The 20,625-nt window shown below is 39.9% G+C and overlaps 2 protein-coding genes across 5 annotated transcripts in view; one reads left to right on the plus strand and one right to left on the minus strand.

The window, feature by feature from the left end:
- The window catches only part of LOC134543316 (tetraspanin-5), an 80,753-nt gene that overhangs the window by 29,170 nt on the left and 30,958 nt on the right, over nt 1–20,625 (plus strand). The gene's annotated exons all lie outside the window — the stretch shown is intronic.
- On the minus strand, nt 1,792–16,049 carry LOC134543027 (uncharacterized). 2 transcript variants are annotated; one of them, XR_010076878.1, is made up of 4 exons: nt 15,947–16,037; nt 3,895–6,385; nt 2,345–2,624; nt 1,792–2,250 (listed from the first exon to the last, which is right to left on the minus strand). XR_010076878.1 is itself a non-coding variant. In XM_063387720.1 (3 exons), exons 1-3 carry the CDS (start codon nt 16,020–16,022, stop codon nt 2,495–2,497), a joined length of 2,697 nt encoding a protein of 898 aa, XP_063243790.1. In that variant the 5' UTR covers nt 16,023–16,049; the 3' UTR covers nt 1,792–2,494. The 2 variants fall into 2 exon arrangements, 1 of the variants encoding a protein (XP_063243790.1); XM_063387720.1 differs by having other exon boundaries at nt 1,792–2,624; nt 15,947–16,049.

Here is a 20,625-nt window from a genome sequence, read left to right on the forward strand (position 1 = left end):
CACGCATCCAGCCAAGAGATGTATAACTTGACTTCATCCGTCCTTCAGAATATTTCCCCGAATATGTGCTGCCAACAATCCAATGTTTTCCTTTCGGAGATCTACATAGATGTTGTTCGCTATTTGTGTCGTGTTTCTGTACGTATTGTATTAACATTTCCTCTGAAAAATTCGGAGTCTTGTTTGAATTGTTTGGACACGAGTTTTAAGTTTGATACACAACACCCGAACGATCCACACAAGCTCCACAGCCCTGTGTTCTGGTGACAACTGACTGGCGCGGCCAGAACAATGGATATGTCCATCCGTCCGTCAGTAGTCAGAGCTTGCCAATCTTTTGACGGACGGACGAATAGAGTTTTTCGGGCCGTCCGATTGGCTGCGGTTCTACGTCAGCGACGGACGGAGGCTACAGGCCATTGTAATTTCGCATTTCCTAAGTCTTAATTCATTCGTTCTTCATCGAGTGAGCCCGCGAGAAGTCTTCAGGTTTGCCAGTTTCGACTCCGGCCAGCAGGATGTCTGGTCTCTGGCGGCGTCACTTATGGCCCATCTACAATAGTAATGTCCTAAACTGTGTCCGAAGGACACTCGTCGCTGATTGGTCCACGTGACCCTCTGACATCATGCTTCAAGTGGGCGAAGGTCCGAACCTACCTGATCCGAAGACTTTAACTTTTTGTCCCAACATGTGTACTTCGGACACAGAAAAAGAACAGAACACTTACAATATTTGAATTTCCGGTTCCCGTTTGAAAACGTGGTGTTTTTGTTTGTTATTGAAGGAAATGGAAGGTGTTGTAAGTCACTTATAACTTACATAACTCAAAGAATCAAACTACAAAGCATCAAAACAATAAACAAAAACATTTGTTTTGGCACATTTACTGCGCTCTGGTGACAACTTTAGAAATCACTACATTCGGACATCGGACATCGCAGTTGTGGACAGGGCAGTTTTCGGTGAGACAATGTGACGTCACTCATATTCGGATAAGGACACGGACCACGCACAGGTTCGTACTATTGTAGACGGGCTCCTACTCGGACCGCTGATCCGTCCCCAGAGACAGCGTCGGCTGGCTGCGGTCGTGCTGTCCCGTGGGAAGTTCCCACGAGTGCCGCAGCTCGGCGCTAGCTGCGCCTGTGAGCTGCTTCTCACGCCTCTCGCTCGGCGGTGCTGGCTGCGGGCAACCACCGGCTGCAGATACGACGTGCGGTGAACATTGCTTCCGCCAGGGAACTGGAAATACCACTCTTTTAACGCTTGAAGGTGCCATTACGACAAGCCTTTGTGCTTGGTTGGCTTCTAAGTGAGCTCTGAATACATCTGCGATGATTTTTATCTCATGTTTTAGTGTCTGAATTTGGATGACTTCTGCACAGCATTTCTTAACTGCTTCCCGAGGGCGGTGGCTGGTATAATGAACTTCGCCATCGTAGATTTTGTAATTTTTTCACTAAACATTTACAATTTTGAGTTATTTGTACAAATTTGTTGCATGACAATGCGTGAATAATGTCTTCCCATGCATTATGGCTCATTACATCCTGATATTTATTAACAGGTTAAAGTCGAACCGCTGAGAGAAAATAACTGATCATTTCACGGTGAAACTATGTACTACTGGCAAGAACTATTACACCAATACACGATTGTTGACATCAGTATGTGTCCAAAGCTTAGTCCTGTGCCATGTCGAATCTCGATATGCAATAATGAAGCTACACTGCAAAAAAACAATACTACTAAGACATCAAGAGCATGCTAAATATTTTGCTGCTAGTTACTCAAGAAGATTTTTTTTTTAAGGCAGAACAAATCTACGACTGTAATGGAGATCACCAATCTACAAGGGTTGATTGAAAAGTATTGCTTTCACTGACATAATTTTTTTTATTTCATACCCGATTTTCACAATTTTTATTGTACCTAAAAGTTACATGTGCCCTCTATGTACTGCACTATTTAGTTTTCGACAAAGTCCCCATCCCTTTCCAAGCGCTTGCACCAATGCGTGACTAGTTAGGCAAATCCGTAGGAGAAGAATTCTGGTTGTTGTTGACACCAGGCTTGAATGGCAGCTTTTACCTTGTCTTCAGAATGAAAGGCACTGTTTCATCTTTGGGAAGATGAATTTGAATAGGCTCGTACCGTTCAACTGTCAAAACCTCAATGACACCTTGCTGTTTCAACCTCATCTTCATGTTGGTTGATATTTCCTTCAGTTTTCAAAAGACCAACAACACCTTGGAGGAAAGGAAATATGAACATTGCTTAGATCACACATGTGGTTTTCAGTTACAAAAAGAATGAAGGAAAATATGGCCTTGGAGGCATTACCTTTCAATGAAGCCTCGTGAAGTAGTCTGTACCTACATGTGTCTAAATGTTTTGTGCATTTGAGTCTCCAAGCGTTTATTTGCCTTGGTTATATTCGACACTGATGTTGGTCCAGTGCTGCACTAGGACAGGACTCGCCGCCGCCGCAGGTCAAGCAGTTTGCCCCTCGTGTATCTTGTTCTTGCCTCGCCTCCTCTTCCTCCTGGTCTTCTCTGGCGGCACGGGCGGTTGCAGTAACCACACGTAGCCATTCTTCAGCAACTCCGGCACGGTCATGTATCTGCAACAATAAGACTCGATGTCTGATGACTCCTGATACTCAGTTCGGAGAGTAGTTTTGCTTTAGTGGAAGCCCCGATAATGCTGTGAGTTCTCATGGCAGAGCGAATCTTTTATGTTTGACCGTCGCCTCCCGTAGTGAGGAGGTTAAAGGATTACACAACCTCCAGTTCTGAACATGGATAGGAAATTTTCCATTGGTAAAAAAATCTTCGATCCGTACGAACCGGGGACTTTTGACTCAGCAGCCAGGCATATGCAAATAGCTGGGTTGTATGGGATCTTACTTAGTGCAGACACAAGATATTACTTAGTGGATATGCGTGATCCTTTTTAGTGGTTATACAATATTTTACGTAGTGGTTACATGAGACCTTACTTAATGCGAGGTGAATCCAGAAGAAGGGGTAACTTCCAAAACTAATCATGGTTGAAGTCTGTACCATTTCGCATTATTTTTTACCAATATGCTCTCATGCAAGCATCTATGGCTTTAGAAGTCTTGTTTGATTAAAAAATTGCTAATATTATCAGCTGGGTCCAAGCCTAGTAGTTAAATATACCACGAGATAACAGCTCACCTGTATCCGTTGTGGCCGGAGTCGTTTTGGACCACTGTTGTATATGCTTGCGTTATTTTGCTAGAAGACATCTCACCTGTATTCGTTGTGGCCGGAGTCGGGTAATTTTCTTACATTGTGGCTTTACCGTGAATAAATTATTAGATTCAAAGAACAACTTTAAAATCTGTATCAAACTAGCTTTCTATTGCTTACAAAGAATCTACTGAAAAAGCAAAGCTAAAATATCTTAATAAGACATTACAGCATAATTAAGAAAATTAAATTATAAAGAAACAACTTATACATGCTGGGAATAATTTGTTTTAACCGATTTATCATTAATACACAATAATTTTACTATGATCATGCGATTAAAGGAAAATTAATCCGTACAACATCTCACTTGGATGCATCGTGGCCGAAGCCGAATTTGACCACTAGGTGCATGTGTTTGCAATAAACTACGAGGTGATGGCTCACCTGAAAGTGTCGTAGTGGGAGTCGAGTTGGACCACTAGGTGCATATGCTTGCAATCTGCGAGATGATGGCTCACCTGGAAATGTCGTAGTGGGAGTCGAGTTGGACCTCTAGGTGCATATGCTTGCAATAATCTGCGAGATGATGGCTCAAATGAAAATGTCGTAGTGGGAGTCGAGTTGGACCACCAGTTGAGTGTGCTTGCAATAAACTAAGAGATGATGGCTCACCTGGAAGTGTCGTAGCGGGAGTCAAGTTGAACCATCAGTTGGGTGTGCCTGCCGACACGCTGCCTCAGGTTCTCCTCCACATTCTGCCCCAGCAGCTGTTCTGGGACCTGGATCAGCGTGACCCGCACCAGGCCGTGTCTGTTGGGCATCACGACGCCAAGTTGGCTGACCTCCAACTCTACCTCCAGCCGCCTCGTCGCCGGCCCGTCGGTGGGCTCCAGAGTCTTCTTCACCCAGTAGACCGGTGACTCCAAGTCGACCGGCGACTCCAAGTCGACCGGCGCGTGGCCCGACCCCTCCGAGGACACGCGGGTCATGTCCACCTCGGTCCTCTCTTGTGTGCGGCTTGTGCTGTACTCGAAGCTGTCTGTGTTGTCTGACGCCACTGTGTTTTCTGGCAATTTGGTGTCTCTAAACGGCATTGTTTTTTGGTAGTTCGGCGGTTCGATTCTGACATTGTCGGTTTTTCCAATTGTTCTCCTTCCATGGTGTCCATTTTTTCCTGGATATTTAATCCTCGTTTTTGACATTTGTTCGTCTTGAAAAGTGCGATGTTTAGGCCTAACTGAATAATCATTTTCCATTATGTCTTTTGTGCGCGGAATAGTGTGAATGCTTTGTGGACTATGATCTAATGAACTAGCTCCCAACATATATTTTAGTGGGCGATAATATTCATATTTATTGTAAAATTTAGTGCCAGAAATAGTTTTATCTCTTTTCCGATTGTAGTTTTTGATTTGGAACATTGCCATATTTTGGTCCAAGTGTTTCATAAAATTTTTCATGTATTTTACTTGCTCTTCATAATTAATAGGGTCACTCAATGTTTCATTGTTTAGAGTCATAAATGTTGGCATGTTTGGATATTGAATATATTTGCTTCTATAGATTTTTGGCTTGCCATGAAGATCAGTATTCATATAAATCAATTGCATTTTTTTTGGAATGTGTATTGGGTTCATTCCACTATTGTAAGCTCCAAGTACATTAACTTCATATGGCCTACCATGTCTTTGTTGCATGCCATAGTTTATGTTTAAGAATGTTTTTTGTCGTGTCTTGCTATCTGTGCTCTTTTGGTTATCTTCATGCATAGCTGCAGTTACAACTGGAATGGCAGCTGTCTCGATTGATTGTTTTTGGTCTGAAAGTCCAGGTGTCAAAGAGCTGTATTTTGTTTTTCTTGGTTCATTGTAATACATGTATGCTAATTGAGATGCAGATGTCTCGTAGTAGTCTTCTTTGTCATATGTGCCTACAAATGAAGCAGCAAATGACTTCTTATTTTTATCTTTGAGTAAGGGAGTTAAATATTCATAATATTTTGAATGAGCTTTTACAGTGTTAGCACGTGCTTCTTTGCTGGAAGGAACTGTTCCCGCCAATTTATCTTTTTGTGCTGTTCTTAAGGAAATTGACTCATAATTGTAGGGTTTCTGCAGTTCATCATACACATTTTTAACTGTAGGTGGGACTGGATTTTCAGCAAGATGTTTAAGAATAGGTATAGGGTATTCGATTAATTTTAAAATCATTTGTCTTCTATGGTCGTATATTTTCTTGACTGGAGCAGTACCTGCTGTCTCATGATTGGTGGAGAAAATTGATTCTCGTGAGTTTCGTTTCAAAACATCATTATTATTGCTATTATTTGTGTGTGTGGCTAGGCTGACAGTTGGTAACACATGAAAATCGATTCTTTCCTGTTCTTCCTTTGCAGTTGTGTCTGTAGATTGATCAGTAATTGTGTAATGTGCTCCAACGGGTTGTTCAAGTCTGTGCGTAGTGTATCCATTAATATTTTTCAGCTTGTCTTCATTATTCACGTGTGTTTTCATTCCTGGATTAGAATTTGTAGTCACTAGATTATTTTCATTTATCTGATCGGTGGGCGTTGTGTCAAAACCGTGGCGAAGTTTCAACTCCTCGTGTTCATTCGTGCTTGTGGTCGCGGCATTAGTTGCAGTTGATGTTTCCTCCCGTGGCTTAAAGCTACGCGTGAAGTAATCGTAAGACTTGGCTGTTGTTTGTTCGTGCGTTTCGCGTGTTTCCGTGGAAGCAGATGTTTTCATCATCTTGTCACTTTCAAGAACGTCTTGAGCTGTTGTGAGCTTCGTCTCTTCATTTGTTTCGCCTGGCGGGTCGGTGTTCCCGGGGTGTCCTGGTGCGATGCTGATACTGACAATTCCTTTGAGTTCGTGCTCCTTCTTAAAGTTCTTGGACATTTTCATCGCCTCGTGTCTCCCGCGACTGCGCGCGCGACGCGAATGTGTGCCGTGTCTCTTCTGCACGACGCCGTTCGTGAAGGCTATGGTGTTTCCTTTGTCGTCTCTAATTACCCTACCGTCCTGTTTTCCCGCTTTAATGTCTCTGATCATCTGTTCGCTGGAACTGGTTTCATTTGTGATGATCACAGTTATCTCCATCAAGCGATGCTTCTCGTGCTGCGGTATGTTTGTCGCGTGCACTGTAGAGTTAGTGACCGATTCTGAAAATTGCAAAGAACAAACGAGTACAGACATTATTAGTTTTGGTGGTGCCGTCGATGAATAGTTAAATACAAATGCATGCTTATTTATTACATACTTAATTACATGTTAAAAGAACGATATATCGGGGAACGGTAATAGGATATGTATAATAAAAATAATAGACCTAGTAAATTTCTGTGTTGTCATCTTTTAATTTACTACATTTCCTCCAATAATTTTTCTTCGAATATTTTCCCTCGAATATCAAATCTTAAGAATACTATGGCTTCGATGTGATTTGAGGAGTTGGTCAGCCCATCCCTAATTAAACAAATTTTAAAGTAGCGACTATGAAGATTTGATTCTAAGCCTACTCCCAAGCTTTGAAGAGCCTTTTTTTTTTTCAATGGAGGTGACGCCATGGCAGAGTGTTGGGTTCGAAATCCCGCCATTTTGAATCGTTGTTCTCCAGAATGACTGCAGACAAACACTGGAATAGTTGCTTATAGCAGACGATGGCCTCACTGTGGATTGCCTCTGTCGCACAGAACTGAGGAGAAATGCAGGGCCGGTGCAAGGTGAATTGGCGCCCTAGGCGAAAAACCTTAATGCCCCCCCCCCCCCGGGCCGGACACCCCCCAAAAAAATTTTCCTTGTCTCAAAATACATCACGTAAGCCTAATATTTTGTCAACAATCAAATGTAAGCAGGCTTGTGTTTTTTTTTTTTTACATTTTTACTTATTACAAATCATAAACAGGTCACCGTGGACTTTAAATAATTACTTATATCAATATAAACATTCTAAACTGTTACAAAAATCCATTTTCATCTAGTTTCAATAATCGTTAAACATATTATATGAGCTGTTATGTGTCGTGCTGCGCCGCCCCCAGCTACTTGGCGCCCTAGGCGGTTGCCTAGTTCGCCTGTATGGACGCGCCGGCCCTGGGAGAAGGCACAGTCCTCCCTGTCTGTTGGTTCGCCTGGATTTAGGCCATTGTGTATCGTGGCGACGATTCGCAAGAGATTGTCAAGAGTGCAAGGCAAATTTGTCAAGGTTTCCAGATGTAATACGTGATTTTTCTGGCACTTTCATCTCTGTACAGTTACATATTCCATGTCTGCGCCGTTGTTGGTCAACATCTCATTTTGGCACGAAACTACATCTTAGCGTGCGCTGTCTCTTTTCCTCTTTTTTTTTTCTTCCGTCCGCTAATTATTTCTCTGCAACGTCAATATTCAATTATCCCTACCCCTTCTCTCCCGACCCCTTTTTTCGGAGTATCGCGTGGAACGGCAGTAGTTCGCAATTTAATTTTATTCTCCAACTTTTATCCATTAACCAAAACTCACGAGAAATTACAACCGCGGTAACTCCATCTTACAACCGAAGGCGAATAGCGCTCACGCACCCGGAAACTATGATTAAAGTCACGAAGCGACGGTGGTGTTTTATGTCGCGAACCAGGGGAAGTATTACAAGCACAAAACGTGCAGTTTTTTTTCCTTCATTAATTTGTAATTAGATTCTTCCACGTAACAGCCAACTCGTGTTTAGCTGAAAATACACCCATCGCATTGCCGAAGGCTTCGAAGCCTGTATCTATTGCTTACACATTGACATTTTACTTCCTTTAAGGTCAAGATTTTATATTTACAGTAATTACAGAAAAACTTTTAGACTTTCAATTGTTTAGCTTTCACGAAATGAAAAATATATACAGCGCATACTTTTTGCATAATTAGCTGCCAAAGTTACATTTTTAACGTTTTTGGGTTGTACAAATAAGGAGAATTTAATTTATTGCATAGCTGAAACTTTTTAGGTTTAACTGCAATGCCACTGGCTAATTGAAGAAATGCTTTCAATTTCTTTCAGAAAATATTAATTGATTTTGTCTGGCATTCCAAAATTCTCAAATTTGTTACGATTTTGACAGCCAAGAAACATGAATTGAGTTTTTGTGATAGAAATGCAAACTATATTATGAAGTAGCCAGTGGCATTGCAGTTAAACCTAAAAAGTTTCAGCTATGCAATAAATTAAATTCTCCTTATTTGTACAACCCAAAAACGTTAAAAATGTAACTATGTGAAAAGTATGCGATGTATATATATTTTTTTCATTTCGTGAAAGTTATACAATTGAAAAAGTCTAAAAGTTGATCAGTGATTAATATAAATATAAAATCATGACCTGAAAAGGGAGGCACCCCCTTAAGAAAACAAAACATATAGCTTTTAATTTAGGATGGCCCAATGAAATCCTCAAAATCCCAAATATCAAAAAATCTTGAGTATTTCAAAGATTTAATATTCTAAAAACAAAGATTTGAAAAAAAAAATCCCTTTCGGCAGAGCCTAGAGCCATTGGTAGATTTCGAGGTAACTATTTATTCTGGAAATGTTTTGGAAAGTTCTATAACTCCTGAAAAGTTTTGATAATATTTAAAAGAATTACAAACAATCTGAACAGATTTAATAGTGTGCCTACTAAGGGAGTTATGAATTTTTTTGTCACTCGATCCTTGTTTATTCCACCCCTTGCAGTAATGGTTGGTCGTATAAACGATTATTTCAGACGAATGTTGTAGATAATAATGGAAGGTCTTATAATAAAACAGAACGGATTTAATAGTGTACATGGTACGGAAAGTATGATTTTTTTTAAAATTATACACTTATTTTGTCAACCCCCTGCAACAATGGCTCGTCTTATCAAAAATTGTTTCAGATAAAAGTATTTTGATAAAAATTATAAGATTAACAAACAATTTGTATGAATTCGATGTTGTGCCTACGAAGGGAGCTAAGAATTTTTTGTCCTCCAACCCTTGTTTTTTAACCCCTTGCATTTATGGTTGGTCGTATCAAAAATTTACTCAGACAAAAGATTTTGGTATTTCCCCTACGAGTTATAATACGCTCAAACTAATGTTATATATATATATATATATATATATTGCAAATTGTGGTTTGTGTATATGTATGTGTGTGTATATATATATATATATATATATATAAACTTTTGAGTTGACGATGGTTTTAGAGTCTATGGACCATAAAACGAAAAAACTATATAAAAATTTTCCGAAAGTCGCACCATGATAACGGCTACAATAGGCCGTATTTCTTTGAAATCTGCCTAATATCCGAGGAAGCTAAATTCATAAATCCAATGACTATGACCTGTGTAGTTGAAACAACTAAATTATCCATCTCTACAGAAGATCTCAAATACATTTTAGTATCTCCCACCAACTACAGTGCTCAGGAATGGCATATTAGCACTTAAGGGAAACGTTTTGACACAAAAATAAATTAATAGTGTCCTAAACATGTATAAATTAAAAAACATTGAAACTTTTTACAATTAAGGATGGTGTACAAATTAAGATATTTCATGTTAAGGGGCCCGCCTCGTCAGGGGTGTATCTGTGTCAGTGAGACGGGATGATAAGCGCGACGCTCGCTGGTGCTTCTAGCGCGGTGTCTCCTCTGGACTGGCGCGCAGTCTTCTTATTGTCACAGGATAACTGTGAAATTTGAGCGGTGACCGTAACATTATATGGCTGAGAAATGAAGATAAAGGGGTAATGCAAGTCCCTTAAGTGCTTACAAGAATCTGTACCGGTTGTTTTACGCCTAAAAATTACTCAGAAAACATGCGTTTTAGCCATTTTAACTCTTCTGAAATTACATTTTAAAAACTTAATCCGAAATCAAAAGTACCTACTTTTCGGCCCTCAGCGAACTCTTAAATGCTTTTCGTAAGCAGACCCCATTCGGTTAACTTAGTTATCAAATCGTGTTGTTCTTCCTGAAGCTCTGCGCACCGTGCGTGTGTCCGGGTAGGCGGGGGCCTTAAGAAACCGGGTAGAATCAGTCTGGCAACATTGATCGACTTTCGCTCTGTACTGCAGTGTAAGCGTGAGGAAGACTTTGTTGGCTGATTCATTGTTAAGTGTTACCTCCTTAGAAATGGGTAAACGTGATTCAGTCCTCCTACTGCTGCTATAACCCGACAAGATAGAGCTGGACCTTTTACTGCGCATGCGCGAGTTCCAGGGGATTGTCGAGGGGAAGTAGGGGGAGGGAGTCGCTTCGGCCCGACTTACACGAACACGGTATCGTACCCACGCAGTTGGCCAGTAGCAAAGTAAACTCTGTACGAAGAAATAACTCTTCGCCGCAGCTTTGCGCGAGCAACACTCAAGTATTTAATACCTTTTGTATGTATGTCAGTTCATCTCGCTCAGTCTAAGTTGTACTCCTATTGTTAAGAATGTAAAGAGTAAGGCTAAGTATATAAACAAAAAACCCGGAACGACAAAAGGATGGCAAGAAAAAAAACTAAGTTATTTTAAATGTAATAACTATTGAATGAGATTTCTCTATTGGGAACTAGGATTTCGTCAGCTTTTTCCAATACGCCAATCGTCTACAAAGGAAACGTAAGTTATTTAACAAGTTATTTTACAAACACGAATAACAAACTTTACTGTCAATTAAAACAAACAAGGCAGACGCCCGCACACAAATAAAATAAACGCAGCGAAAAAGTAAACCCGGGGCCTGAGATACACATTTTGAGCATTTGACATTATCGGAAAGGATTTGTTATGAATTAAGAAGGCGGACACTCCAGACAAAAACGCTAGCAAGTTGAGAGTTTAAAAATCGCTATTTTGTAGTCTTGCGTCGTTCTTTGTTTAGGAACCATCCCATCGTTCAACTGTTGTTTAATTTCTGGAAAACACGGTTACCATCAAGAATGCCAGAGTCGCGATTCGAACCCGTTGGCAATTAGTTTTGCAAAGGAATTTTTGTAAAAGTACAAAAACATTTATAACTATGTATAACAGGGAAGTACGGTTAAAATAGATTTGAACGCGACTCACCTATTCCGAGCTCGAGTCTGAGTTCAGACATTCGGCCGTTTCTGTAACGCTAGATCCTGTGTCACCCGAAGAACTTTCGCCACACGATGAGTCACGATTCACTATTATCTTGTCGATTTCGATGTCCACTATTGCATCGTTTTTTGAAATATTCGGCTTCAATGTTTTTAATGTGATCACAGCACTTTTTCCACTGTTACACCGTATAGGAACAAAATAACTTCTCACACAGTTTTCGTTTATCGTCCAAAGATGTAGATATTTCCTCGCAAACTTTTGCTTTGAAATCTGCCCACACGAGTTCAATCGGATTCAAATCCGGGTGGTATGGAGGCAAACGAATGGTGTCATGGCCACACTCCTCTATTATTTGATCCACTTTGAATCTTTTTGTGCTTTGGTGGGATTTTACCAAAAGTAGCAAATCGGCTTTGGTTATGTGTGTAGAGAATTGAATGTTGTTGGCTTTTAACCAGTCTTGGATGCCAGATTTCATAGTAGTGGTCGTAGGCTTTTTATTTATTTGGACATTGTCTAGAACTATGACACTATTTTCAGGTAAATTTGGAAGTAGCTTCTGTGTTACCCAGGTAGAAAAATTTTGGTAGTTCATGTCATCATGATAATCACCAGACTTTTGTTTTGATTTGAAAATTAATAAAGCATTAGAAACGAAGCCTTCTTCTCCACCAGCATGCACGATTATCAAACATGGCCCCTTGCCAATTGATTCTGTTACACCTACTTCAGTGCTCGACTGCCAGCAGGAATAAACGCAATGTGTTGCATGTAGGTATGTTTCGTCAACATACACGATATTTCTACCTGCATTTCGATATTTACGAATTGTTTGTAGATACCTGCCCCTCCAAGCAGAAATTTCCGGTTTTTCTACCAAAATCTTTCTTTTTGATTGGCATTTCTTCCACCTAAATCCTATACGTTTTAACAAATGCCGCAAGTACTCTCTACTGCAATTTAAAACTCCGCCCTCTCATAATGCCCTGGTTAGTTTCTTTAATGTTGGAATTGTTTTTCTAACGGTGTAAAACTCGTAAATTTTCCACCGTATAGCGCCGCACGTAAAGTCATCTACTTCGATTCTTTTTTTTTCGCACCTTATTCTTTCCCATGGGAAAACTTAAACTATTTTTTCTTTTTACTTTATCTTCTGCCAAAATTATTTTTACAGTTGACTGAGAAACCCTTGTTGCAGCACTTGTTGCTTCGACAATATTGTACTTCAAATTATGTAATCGCTTTTGCTCTTTCAAATGTGTCGCCACATTGTACACAATCTCCCGTGCCTGTCCCCGCAACGGCGTGCCGCTTAAAATCCGTGTCTTATGACCCGACGTTGATGCCATGGATAGCGTTGGATCGTGTAACTAGGACCGTGAGCTGACGGCACCGGACCACTGTTTCCCGGAAGCGAGCGACAGCTCAACTGGCCCCCACCCCCGCCAGAAGCTTCGGTCACGTGACTGCCACCTCCCTCCACAGCTCTTCCAAGGTTCTTTTGTAACTTGTGCGATTATAGCTGGTCGCTACAGGCTTTGAATATATATACTGTATAGAAGTCGCCAGCCCAGGTTAACATTTCTAATACGGTTTTGAGGTAGTTGGTTAATTCACCGCCGCAATCGCCACAATCTCTAGGGCATCGACTTGTGGTGGTCCCTAGCGGACAAGTGTCCAACTCTTCAAACACCCCTTCCCCCTCACGATGAACGACGTTGAGCTGCAGTGAATGATGGATGAGGGGTGCGGGGAATGACAGCAGGCGACAGTGCTGCGCTCTAACGTGCAAATAACAACCTAAGACGATACAGGGCGTTACGGCAGCGCACTGCAGCGGTGAAGTTCCCAAGCTGCTCATCATATGCTTCTGAAAAACGTAGAGTAAATCCTATCCACTCGCGACTTCTATACAGTATATATATTCAAAGCTACAGGCCTGCGCAATTTTTTTGCTGGGAAGGGGGGGGGGGGAAGTGAACTCCTGTCCACGTCAAAGCAGTCAGTGCTCATGACAGTAGGTACTACTACCATTGAATATATATAACGTACAGAAGTCGCGAGCCGACGTTAAAATTTTCTGGCCGGTTTCGCAGAAGAATTGTTGTACTAGGAAGCTCCGTCGCAGCGATCGCTTCAATCGCTGGGTATCGACAGCGCACGCCCCTAGCGGTCTTAGGGCGTACTAGGTTAACCAGCCAGTCACCCTCCCATATGCGGGAAGCTGGTATCAATGTTACTACCGAGTCTCGTCACATTGTGTCGGTTGGCATCAGGGTGTCCACAGTTAGTACTTTCGTACTAGATGTAGTACGTTCATTAGTTTGTATAGTTGTCTAGTAGATTTACGCTCAGATCTAGTACTTTTTTCTTTAATATAATAATATTACAGTAACTCCAATATGTTTTATTATTAAGCATAATTATTTTTAAATACTATGGAATGTATGTGTGTGTGTGGTGTGATATTTAAGTTCGGGCATTGAAATTTCATAACTTCCTAAATTGTTAAAGCCATAACAAATTATAATATAGTAATTTTTTTTTTTCAAATCTAGTACTTTTTTCTCGCCTAAGTTGGTACGAAATATTTTTTTCCTTGTGAACACCCTGGTTGGCATTGCTTGGTCACGTGGTCACGCCAGAGGCAGAGGATGACGTCACCTCCAAGGCTGCAGTGGGCTTCGAACCACGGAGCAGAAATTCTAATTGCCGAGACATGAGTCGTGGGCCCACCCGTACAATATATTATTACCTGCATAGCTGTACTTAATGTGGGAAGTCATGCATAAGCTGTTATCAGGCAAACAAACCAGTGAAAATTAATTCACTTTATTATTGAATCCACATATTTTGCGGTGTGGCATACCAGAAATTTTGCATCTCCTACTAATTTATTTAGAACGCGCTTTTTAACGTGATTAATTCTTATAAATCGATGAACGCCGGCTGCACGCATGAAAAATTGTCGCGTTCCGCCTGAGCCGAGCGTGCAAGAACCGGCCAACCACCGCGCGAGAAAATCTTCTGTAATATCAAACAGGTTAAGGCGGGCTTTTTAACTAATTGTTCGTGATTATATTTAAACTAATCATTTAAATTAAATTTGCAAATCTGTAAATAATATTTGAAAATTTAAAAATATGCAATTTTTCATCAATGTTTTCTTATGACTTTATCACGTAAAATTATCGTCCGTAAACCGACTTTACAAACAACCCCCCTTTTTTTATATCACAAAACAGCATTAAGTTTTTCTCGCACAGTTTAAATCTCGGTTACCAAGCAATTAGTCGTCATGTAGTTAAATAACACAATAAACCTAATACTTTGGATTTGAACCTTCCGTCCGATTGGTTGTTGCTTGTAGTTGTGGGCCCACCCGACAGATAGCGTCATACGTCGCACAAAACATGGTCTCAGTTTCCGCTGTAAGAGTCTCACTTCTGTATATTCCTCCATTTTCTATGCTTGGAACAACGCGGTGCATGCTGGTTTGCTGTAATCGGAACCACGGCCCTTTATAGTTATATAACTGAGTAGGTGAATTTAAAAACTGACCTTGTAAAGAAAACTTGTTTTGCAGTGGATTTATATTCAATGGCCATATCTTCACCTGTTACTATAAATTACATTGTTTAAAGCTTCCCTTTTCCCTTAGTTTGTAAGCATCAAAATTAGAGTTTATTTTCAAAACTGACTTCATACTAGCACACGGTTACAACAAAACTGGTCATATCCAAAATATTAAATTCACTTCCCTTATCCTTCATATATTTATGTCTAAACACACCATCAGAACTACGCATAACCAACCTACGAAAGTGTACTTTAGCATTACAGTAGTAAAAAAAAATTGAGTCATGTGTAAAATACATTATATACAGATATTATCTACGAATTCTTTGCTCAAATAATATTTTAACAAAAAAAAAGTATTTCCATAATTTTGTACGTACATGGTTATCCATCAAAACTCACCTTATTCAGACTATATTTTACTTTAAGATTTTTTTTGCATAAATTGATCTTCAATTCTTACAAACTGCCTTACCCAAATGTCTTGGAATACTGCCCTTAGGGAATCGGTCTGGCTATGACTCTTGTTTCACAGAACATGACAACTCCTAGAAATTTCTCGTGATGGCTTGGACACAAGAAGAATTTTATAATGATTTAATTGTAGGTAACTATTTCATTGTGTCTATGGCACATTTATGTATTTCAGCGTCAATGAACTAGTTTGAGCTGACTAACAACCAGTGCATAGGTGATATTACTTATTACAAAATGTTATAGATTTTTTTTTTTCATTTCCCCAACGATTGCACACGGTGGATGAGGACAGTTTTTGTAATCCACCCGCTCAGTGTACGCTCGCTCGGGGAACCTCGGCGTAGAGACCGGAAAAATTCGCGGATTCATTCTATGATAGGCTGAAATTCAAACATGTGTACAATTCTGCTGGTTCTGCTATTGGCTCGCGGTTTAACTGGAGCTCTCTGGGCCAATGAGAGACCATCGACCAAAGAAGCGTCGTAATCACAAGCTACCCAGTGGAGACGCCTCATAATTTAGTAACCAATGAACACGCGTGTTTACTTGAGAAGTGCAGAGGATAATGGAGGCTATCCTAGAGGTCATTGAATCACTCACGCGGCTGAGGCGACGCCAGTCGAGCGCACAGCAGCGCGGCGCAGAGCGTCCCGGCGGCTGCCAGGCCGGGCCCCATGTCTGCGGCGCCTGTCCCTGCCTGTCCCGTCCTGTCCGCGTGTCCGCCGCCTCTCCCTCCCCCTCCACACACCCCCTCCTCCCCTCCCGGAGCCCCGCCGGCTCAGTCGTCCGGGTGTCACCACCAGACTGTATAGAAGTCGCCAGCCCAGGTTAACATTTCTAATACGGTTTTGAGGTAGTTGGTTAATTCACCGCCGCAATCGCCACCATCTCTAGGGCATCGACTTGTGGTGGTCCCTAGCGGACAAGTGTCCAACTCTTAAAACACCCCTTCCCCCTCCTGTTAAACGACCTTGAGCTGCAGTGAATGATGGAAGAGGGGTGCGGGGAATGACAGCGGGTGACAGGTCTGCGCTCTAACGTGTAAATAACAACTAAGACGATACAGGGCGTTACGGCAGCGCACTGCAGCGGTGAAGTTCCCAAGCTGCTCATCATACGCTTCTGAAAAACGTAAAGTAAATCCTATCCACTCGCGACTTCTATACAGTATATATATATATATATATATATATATATATATATATATATATATATATATACACAAAGCCACCAGGGTGTCCACAGTTAGTACTTTCCTACTAGATCTAGTACTTTTTTAGTGTTCTAGTACATTTACGCTCAGAACTACTACTTTTTTTCCTTTAATATAATAATATTACAGTAACTCCAATATGTTTTATTATTAAGCGTAATTATTTTTAAAAGGAATGTATGTGTGTGTGGTGTGATATTTAAGTTAGAGCATTGCAGTGTCATGATAACTTCCTAAATTGTTAAAACCATAGAAAATTATAATTTAGTACTTTTTTTCTTTTCAAATCTAGTACTTTTTTCTCGCCTTAGTTGGTACGAAATATTTATTCCTTGTGGACACCCTGGTTGTCACACTGCAGCCGGGCTGTCGCCGTCTGGCGGCGGGAGACTAGACTCTTTCAACAGGTTCTATAACGATACAGGTATTTACTGGATAATTACCAGTTGGCTTATGTTGCTATGGGAGAGTTCATCGCACGGAGTAAGATTCGCGCTGATTCGGCTGGTATCGGGCACTGCTGTCTGGTTTAGGACCTTACGGCAGCGGAGTAGACAATCACCACCAGAGGTGTAAGCGTCGCTGGTCATAAATCCAGCAGTGGATAACAATATGAAAGCGGACTATGAGTCCAACGTCCCAATCCCCCGCATGGTGGACTTCTACTCTGTCCAACTCTTCGTTCATGCCATCCTCTGGGGCCTGTATGCTCCCACGCCATTAATGCATGCCCTTGCATCCCTCATGTAAGTGCCCAGGGTTTTCCTTGTGTCTGTGCAGGTTTTTTCCTGGACCCAACCTATCTAGTAGTTATAGTCTAGAATTAAGAGTTAAGTCATGGCGCCAATCGCTGCCATGGCTGGCCAATCCCCTCCTAGCACATGATGCATGCGACCCTCTCCCTGCATGGCTAATCCCAGCATGACCAGGCGTATAGGCTTCGGTCTGAGACGCACCTAGGTCCCTCCCTAACCCGGACCCCTCCCGAATACACATAGTTTTTAGTTAGGTTAGGGAAAAAAATCGTTTAAGACGTTAGGATGAGGACTAATTTTGTCGAAGAGTTTGAAGTGAGTTCGACACGTGCCCAGTACATTCGCTTATGTGGACTGTGATTACAGTATGAAGCAAAATAAAGAAAATTCCGAAGAAACGATACAGTACGCTGTAAACGGACTCCGTTACCATTGATATTCATTGACGTCGTTAACAGTTAAGTGGCTCCATAAGCCACACTGCTCGGGATTCCAAAGTCATAATATCTGCTGGCTATCAGTGTGGGGTTTTCTCTCCCGAGGTTTAGCGATAGTGTGTGGCGATACTTGGATGTTTGTTTGTTACAGTCGACACTCGCCTTTTACTAAATGTCCAGTATCAAATGTCTGTGTCATCTAGGGCATATTTTTTTGTCATTTGTGTCTTACGTATTTCCAAGTTGCAAATTACCATTAGTTTTGTTTTTCACAAGTTTTGAATGCGGGTACATATAAAGTAGGTAACTATGCTTACTATCGGTGTGATAAGTGATTCACGATGAAGTGTTATAGCAGCCCCGACACACTGTCAAATATTTGTCTCCGGTATATTTGTCAACAGTGCTGAAGGGGGGGGGGTGAGTATCAGACGGAATATGGCTCATCACCTTCCTGCAAACAGTAGCTCTATTTGTATTATGACTGTGATAAGAGATATGATTTTTTCCGGAAAATCATATTTGGAAAAAAATTCCTGTAATCTACCGTAAAATCGGAAGATGTTCCGACGAGTTTTATTTTCACAGAAAGAACAAGAATGTTATAATTTTTTATTTTATTCTACAAATATAACCAAATAATACATATAGGTATTTTGGCATTCTTTACTACCTAATGGCTCACTTAAGAGGCCGTGTCACAAATTTGCGCTCCTATCTATATCAATGTTATTTTAAAAGGCAGTTTTTCTCAAAGTCTATAAGAGGTAGGGGCCGGAAATTTTGCCTACTGAAAGTATACAATACATTTAACATAACCGCTTTTTTCAAATTTAGTTATCATATCATATATTATTTCTGTGATGAAAATAATATTATCAATATTTTGATTTGTCCAGATACATTGAAATTTTGCTTATATTTATAATTATTTAGCAAAAACTGAAAACGCCATTGAAATGTATTGCACATTACCTTCCGATCAGTGTCTTCATGATCATGATGGGTTTATAAACCTGGGTGTAATCAAGTCTTTAACAATTACATGACAACATTTATACTTAATAATTTGGAGATATGCCTTTTCTATCCTCAGCCCCTGAGCTTTTACTATCTGGTCTGGCGACGGACCTGACACTCTTCAACCACCCCAGGGGTCTCCGATTGCACATCTTATCAAAAAAAAAAAAAGCTGTTCGTTCATTTGTTTTTGTGTTCGAGCGAAGGTTTACTTCTCCATAAGTGCCACAGACTTCACACATTTATACCAAGGGAATATTCCGCTGATGTGACGCTATACGAATGTATTATTCGCGACCATACAACTTTTTTGTTTGTCATCGGGAAAATGACGCCGCAGTTTGATTTTTTGTGGTGATATAAAATAAATTTTCTTGCTAGGGAATGTTCATTTTGAATTGAGCATTTTTAAATGTCAGCGTAGAATATGCTTATCTGCCCATTTTGTTTCTTTCCATAATAATGATTAAAGTTAACATTGTCATAGACATTTTATTATATTCGTTTGCCGTCCAAGTACAAATGTCACACTATATCGCACGTAATTCTATTTTTTACTAATTTGTTAGTTGTCATTTTATTTAAGTTATAAATAACAGTAATAAAAATTATTACTTAATAGTCCAGAATAGAGATTGAGTTATTATTCATTTAATAGGAGTTTAAAATATGGTACTACATACATATTTATATTATCTTGTTGTCTTCTTTGTAACTTTACTGGAAGAATGGCATTTGGTATGTATGTTAACTCACAATGAAAATACTTCAGAAGTACTCAATTAACAGTGAACAACCTAGGGCCTATACTAATTTCATTATGTTCATGAAATATAATTGATATTACTAATAATGAACTGTATGTGTTTTGCGTGGAGATATCGTACGAACTGTATGTGGTACAGACCAACATTAGCTAAGACTCTGTAAATAAGTAATTTCAGTTAATGTGTAGAGAATATTAAAAGTTAGAAATAATGATATATATATATAAAACAATGCAGAGTAATCAGCATAAAAATAGAAGTTGTTTTTACGTAGCGCCTACTGGAATGTATATTTTGTGTTGAATTATGTGGTATGATTAGTATTCTCTTATTGTAAGATGTGTTTTGTTAAAATCTTATAAAACATCACTTACTGTTGAAGGATTTTCATTTTTTTTGTGATGATCTTACTTAAACAAGTTTTAATTATATTACACATGTATATTTTAAAAGCATTTTAATGTATACTTATAGAATTATAATAGGCTTTATACGGACTCTCACGATGCATGTGAGCATCTATAATTAATAGAGACCGGAAAAATTCGCGGATTCATTCGGCGATAGGCTAGAAGTCAAATACATATACCTTTTAGATGATTTTGCTATTGGCTTACTGTTCATCTGGACGAATCTCAACCAATTATAAAACACCAACCAAAGAAGGATCGAATCACAGACAAACAAGCTGAGACGACTAACAAGTCAGCAGCAAATGAACTGCCGTTATTTGCCCGAGTGTACAGGGGAATGTGCAGTCTATCCTGAAGGCCGTCGAAACCGCGAATTTTTCCGGTCCCTAATCTACATCAATATTATGGCCGTTTCACAAGATCAAATATTTATTGAATTCAATCTGTTGCATTCATTGTACATGATTTTCGATATGTACATTGAATTCAATACAAATTGAAGATGTTACTCAACTAAGCTTATTCTTATTAACTTATAAGTATTTTGTTTGTTCAGTACATAAAAGTAAAAGATTCGTTATTATTTAAATAATGAGCATCTTTAAGCAATAACGTTTTCAAAATATTTACATAAACATAATGGAATATATTTTTTAAATACTTTATATCTACGA

The sequence above is a fragment of the Bacillus rossius genome (assembly GCF_032445375.1).
Source record: "Bacillus rossius redtenbacheri isolate Brsri chromosome 9 unlocalized genomic scaffold, Brsri_v3 Brsri_v3_scf9_2, whole genome shotgun sequence".
Taxonomy (NCBI): domain Eukaryota; kingdom Metazoa; phylum Arthropoda; class Insecta; order Phasmatodea; family Bacillidae; genus Bacillus; species Bacillus rossius.

Bases quoted from the DNA above. Each gene is read 5' to 3' on its own strand.
- LOC134543027 (XM_063387720.1), bottom strand. From the start codon at position 16,022: ATGGGGCCCGGCCTGGCAGCCGCCGGGACGCTCTGCGCCGCGCTGCTG. The intron at 6,386-15,946 runs GTGAGTGATTCA...TGCAATTTTCAG, and splicing joins ACTGGCGTCGCCTCAGCCGC to AATCGGTCACTAACTCTACA. The intron at 2,625-3,894 runs GTGAGCCATCAT...TTATTGTTGCAG, and splicing joins TCCCGCTACGACACTTCCAG to ATACATGACCGTGCCGGAGT.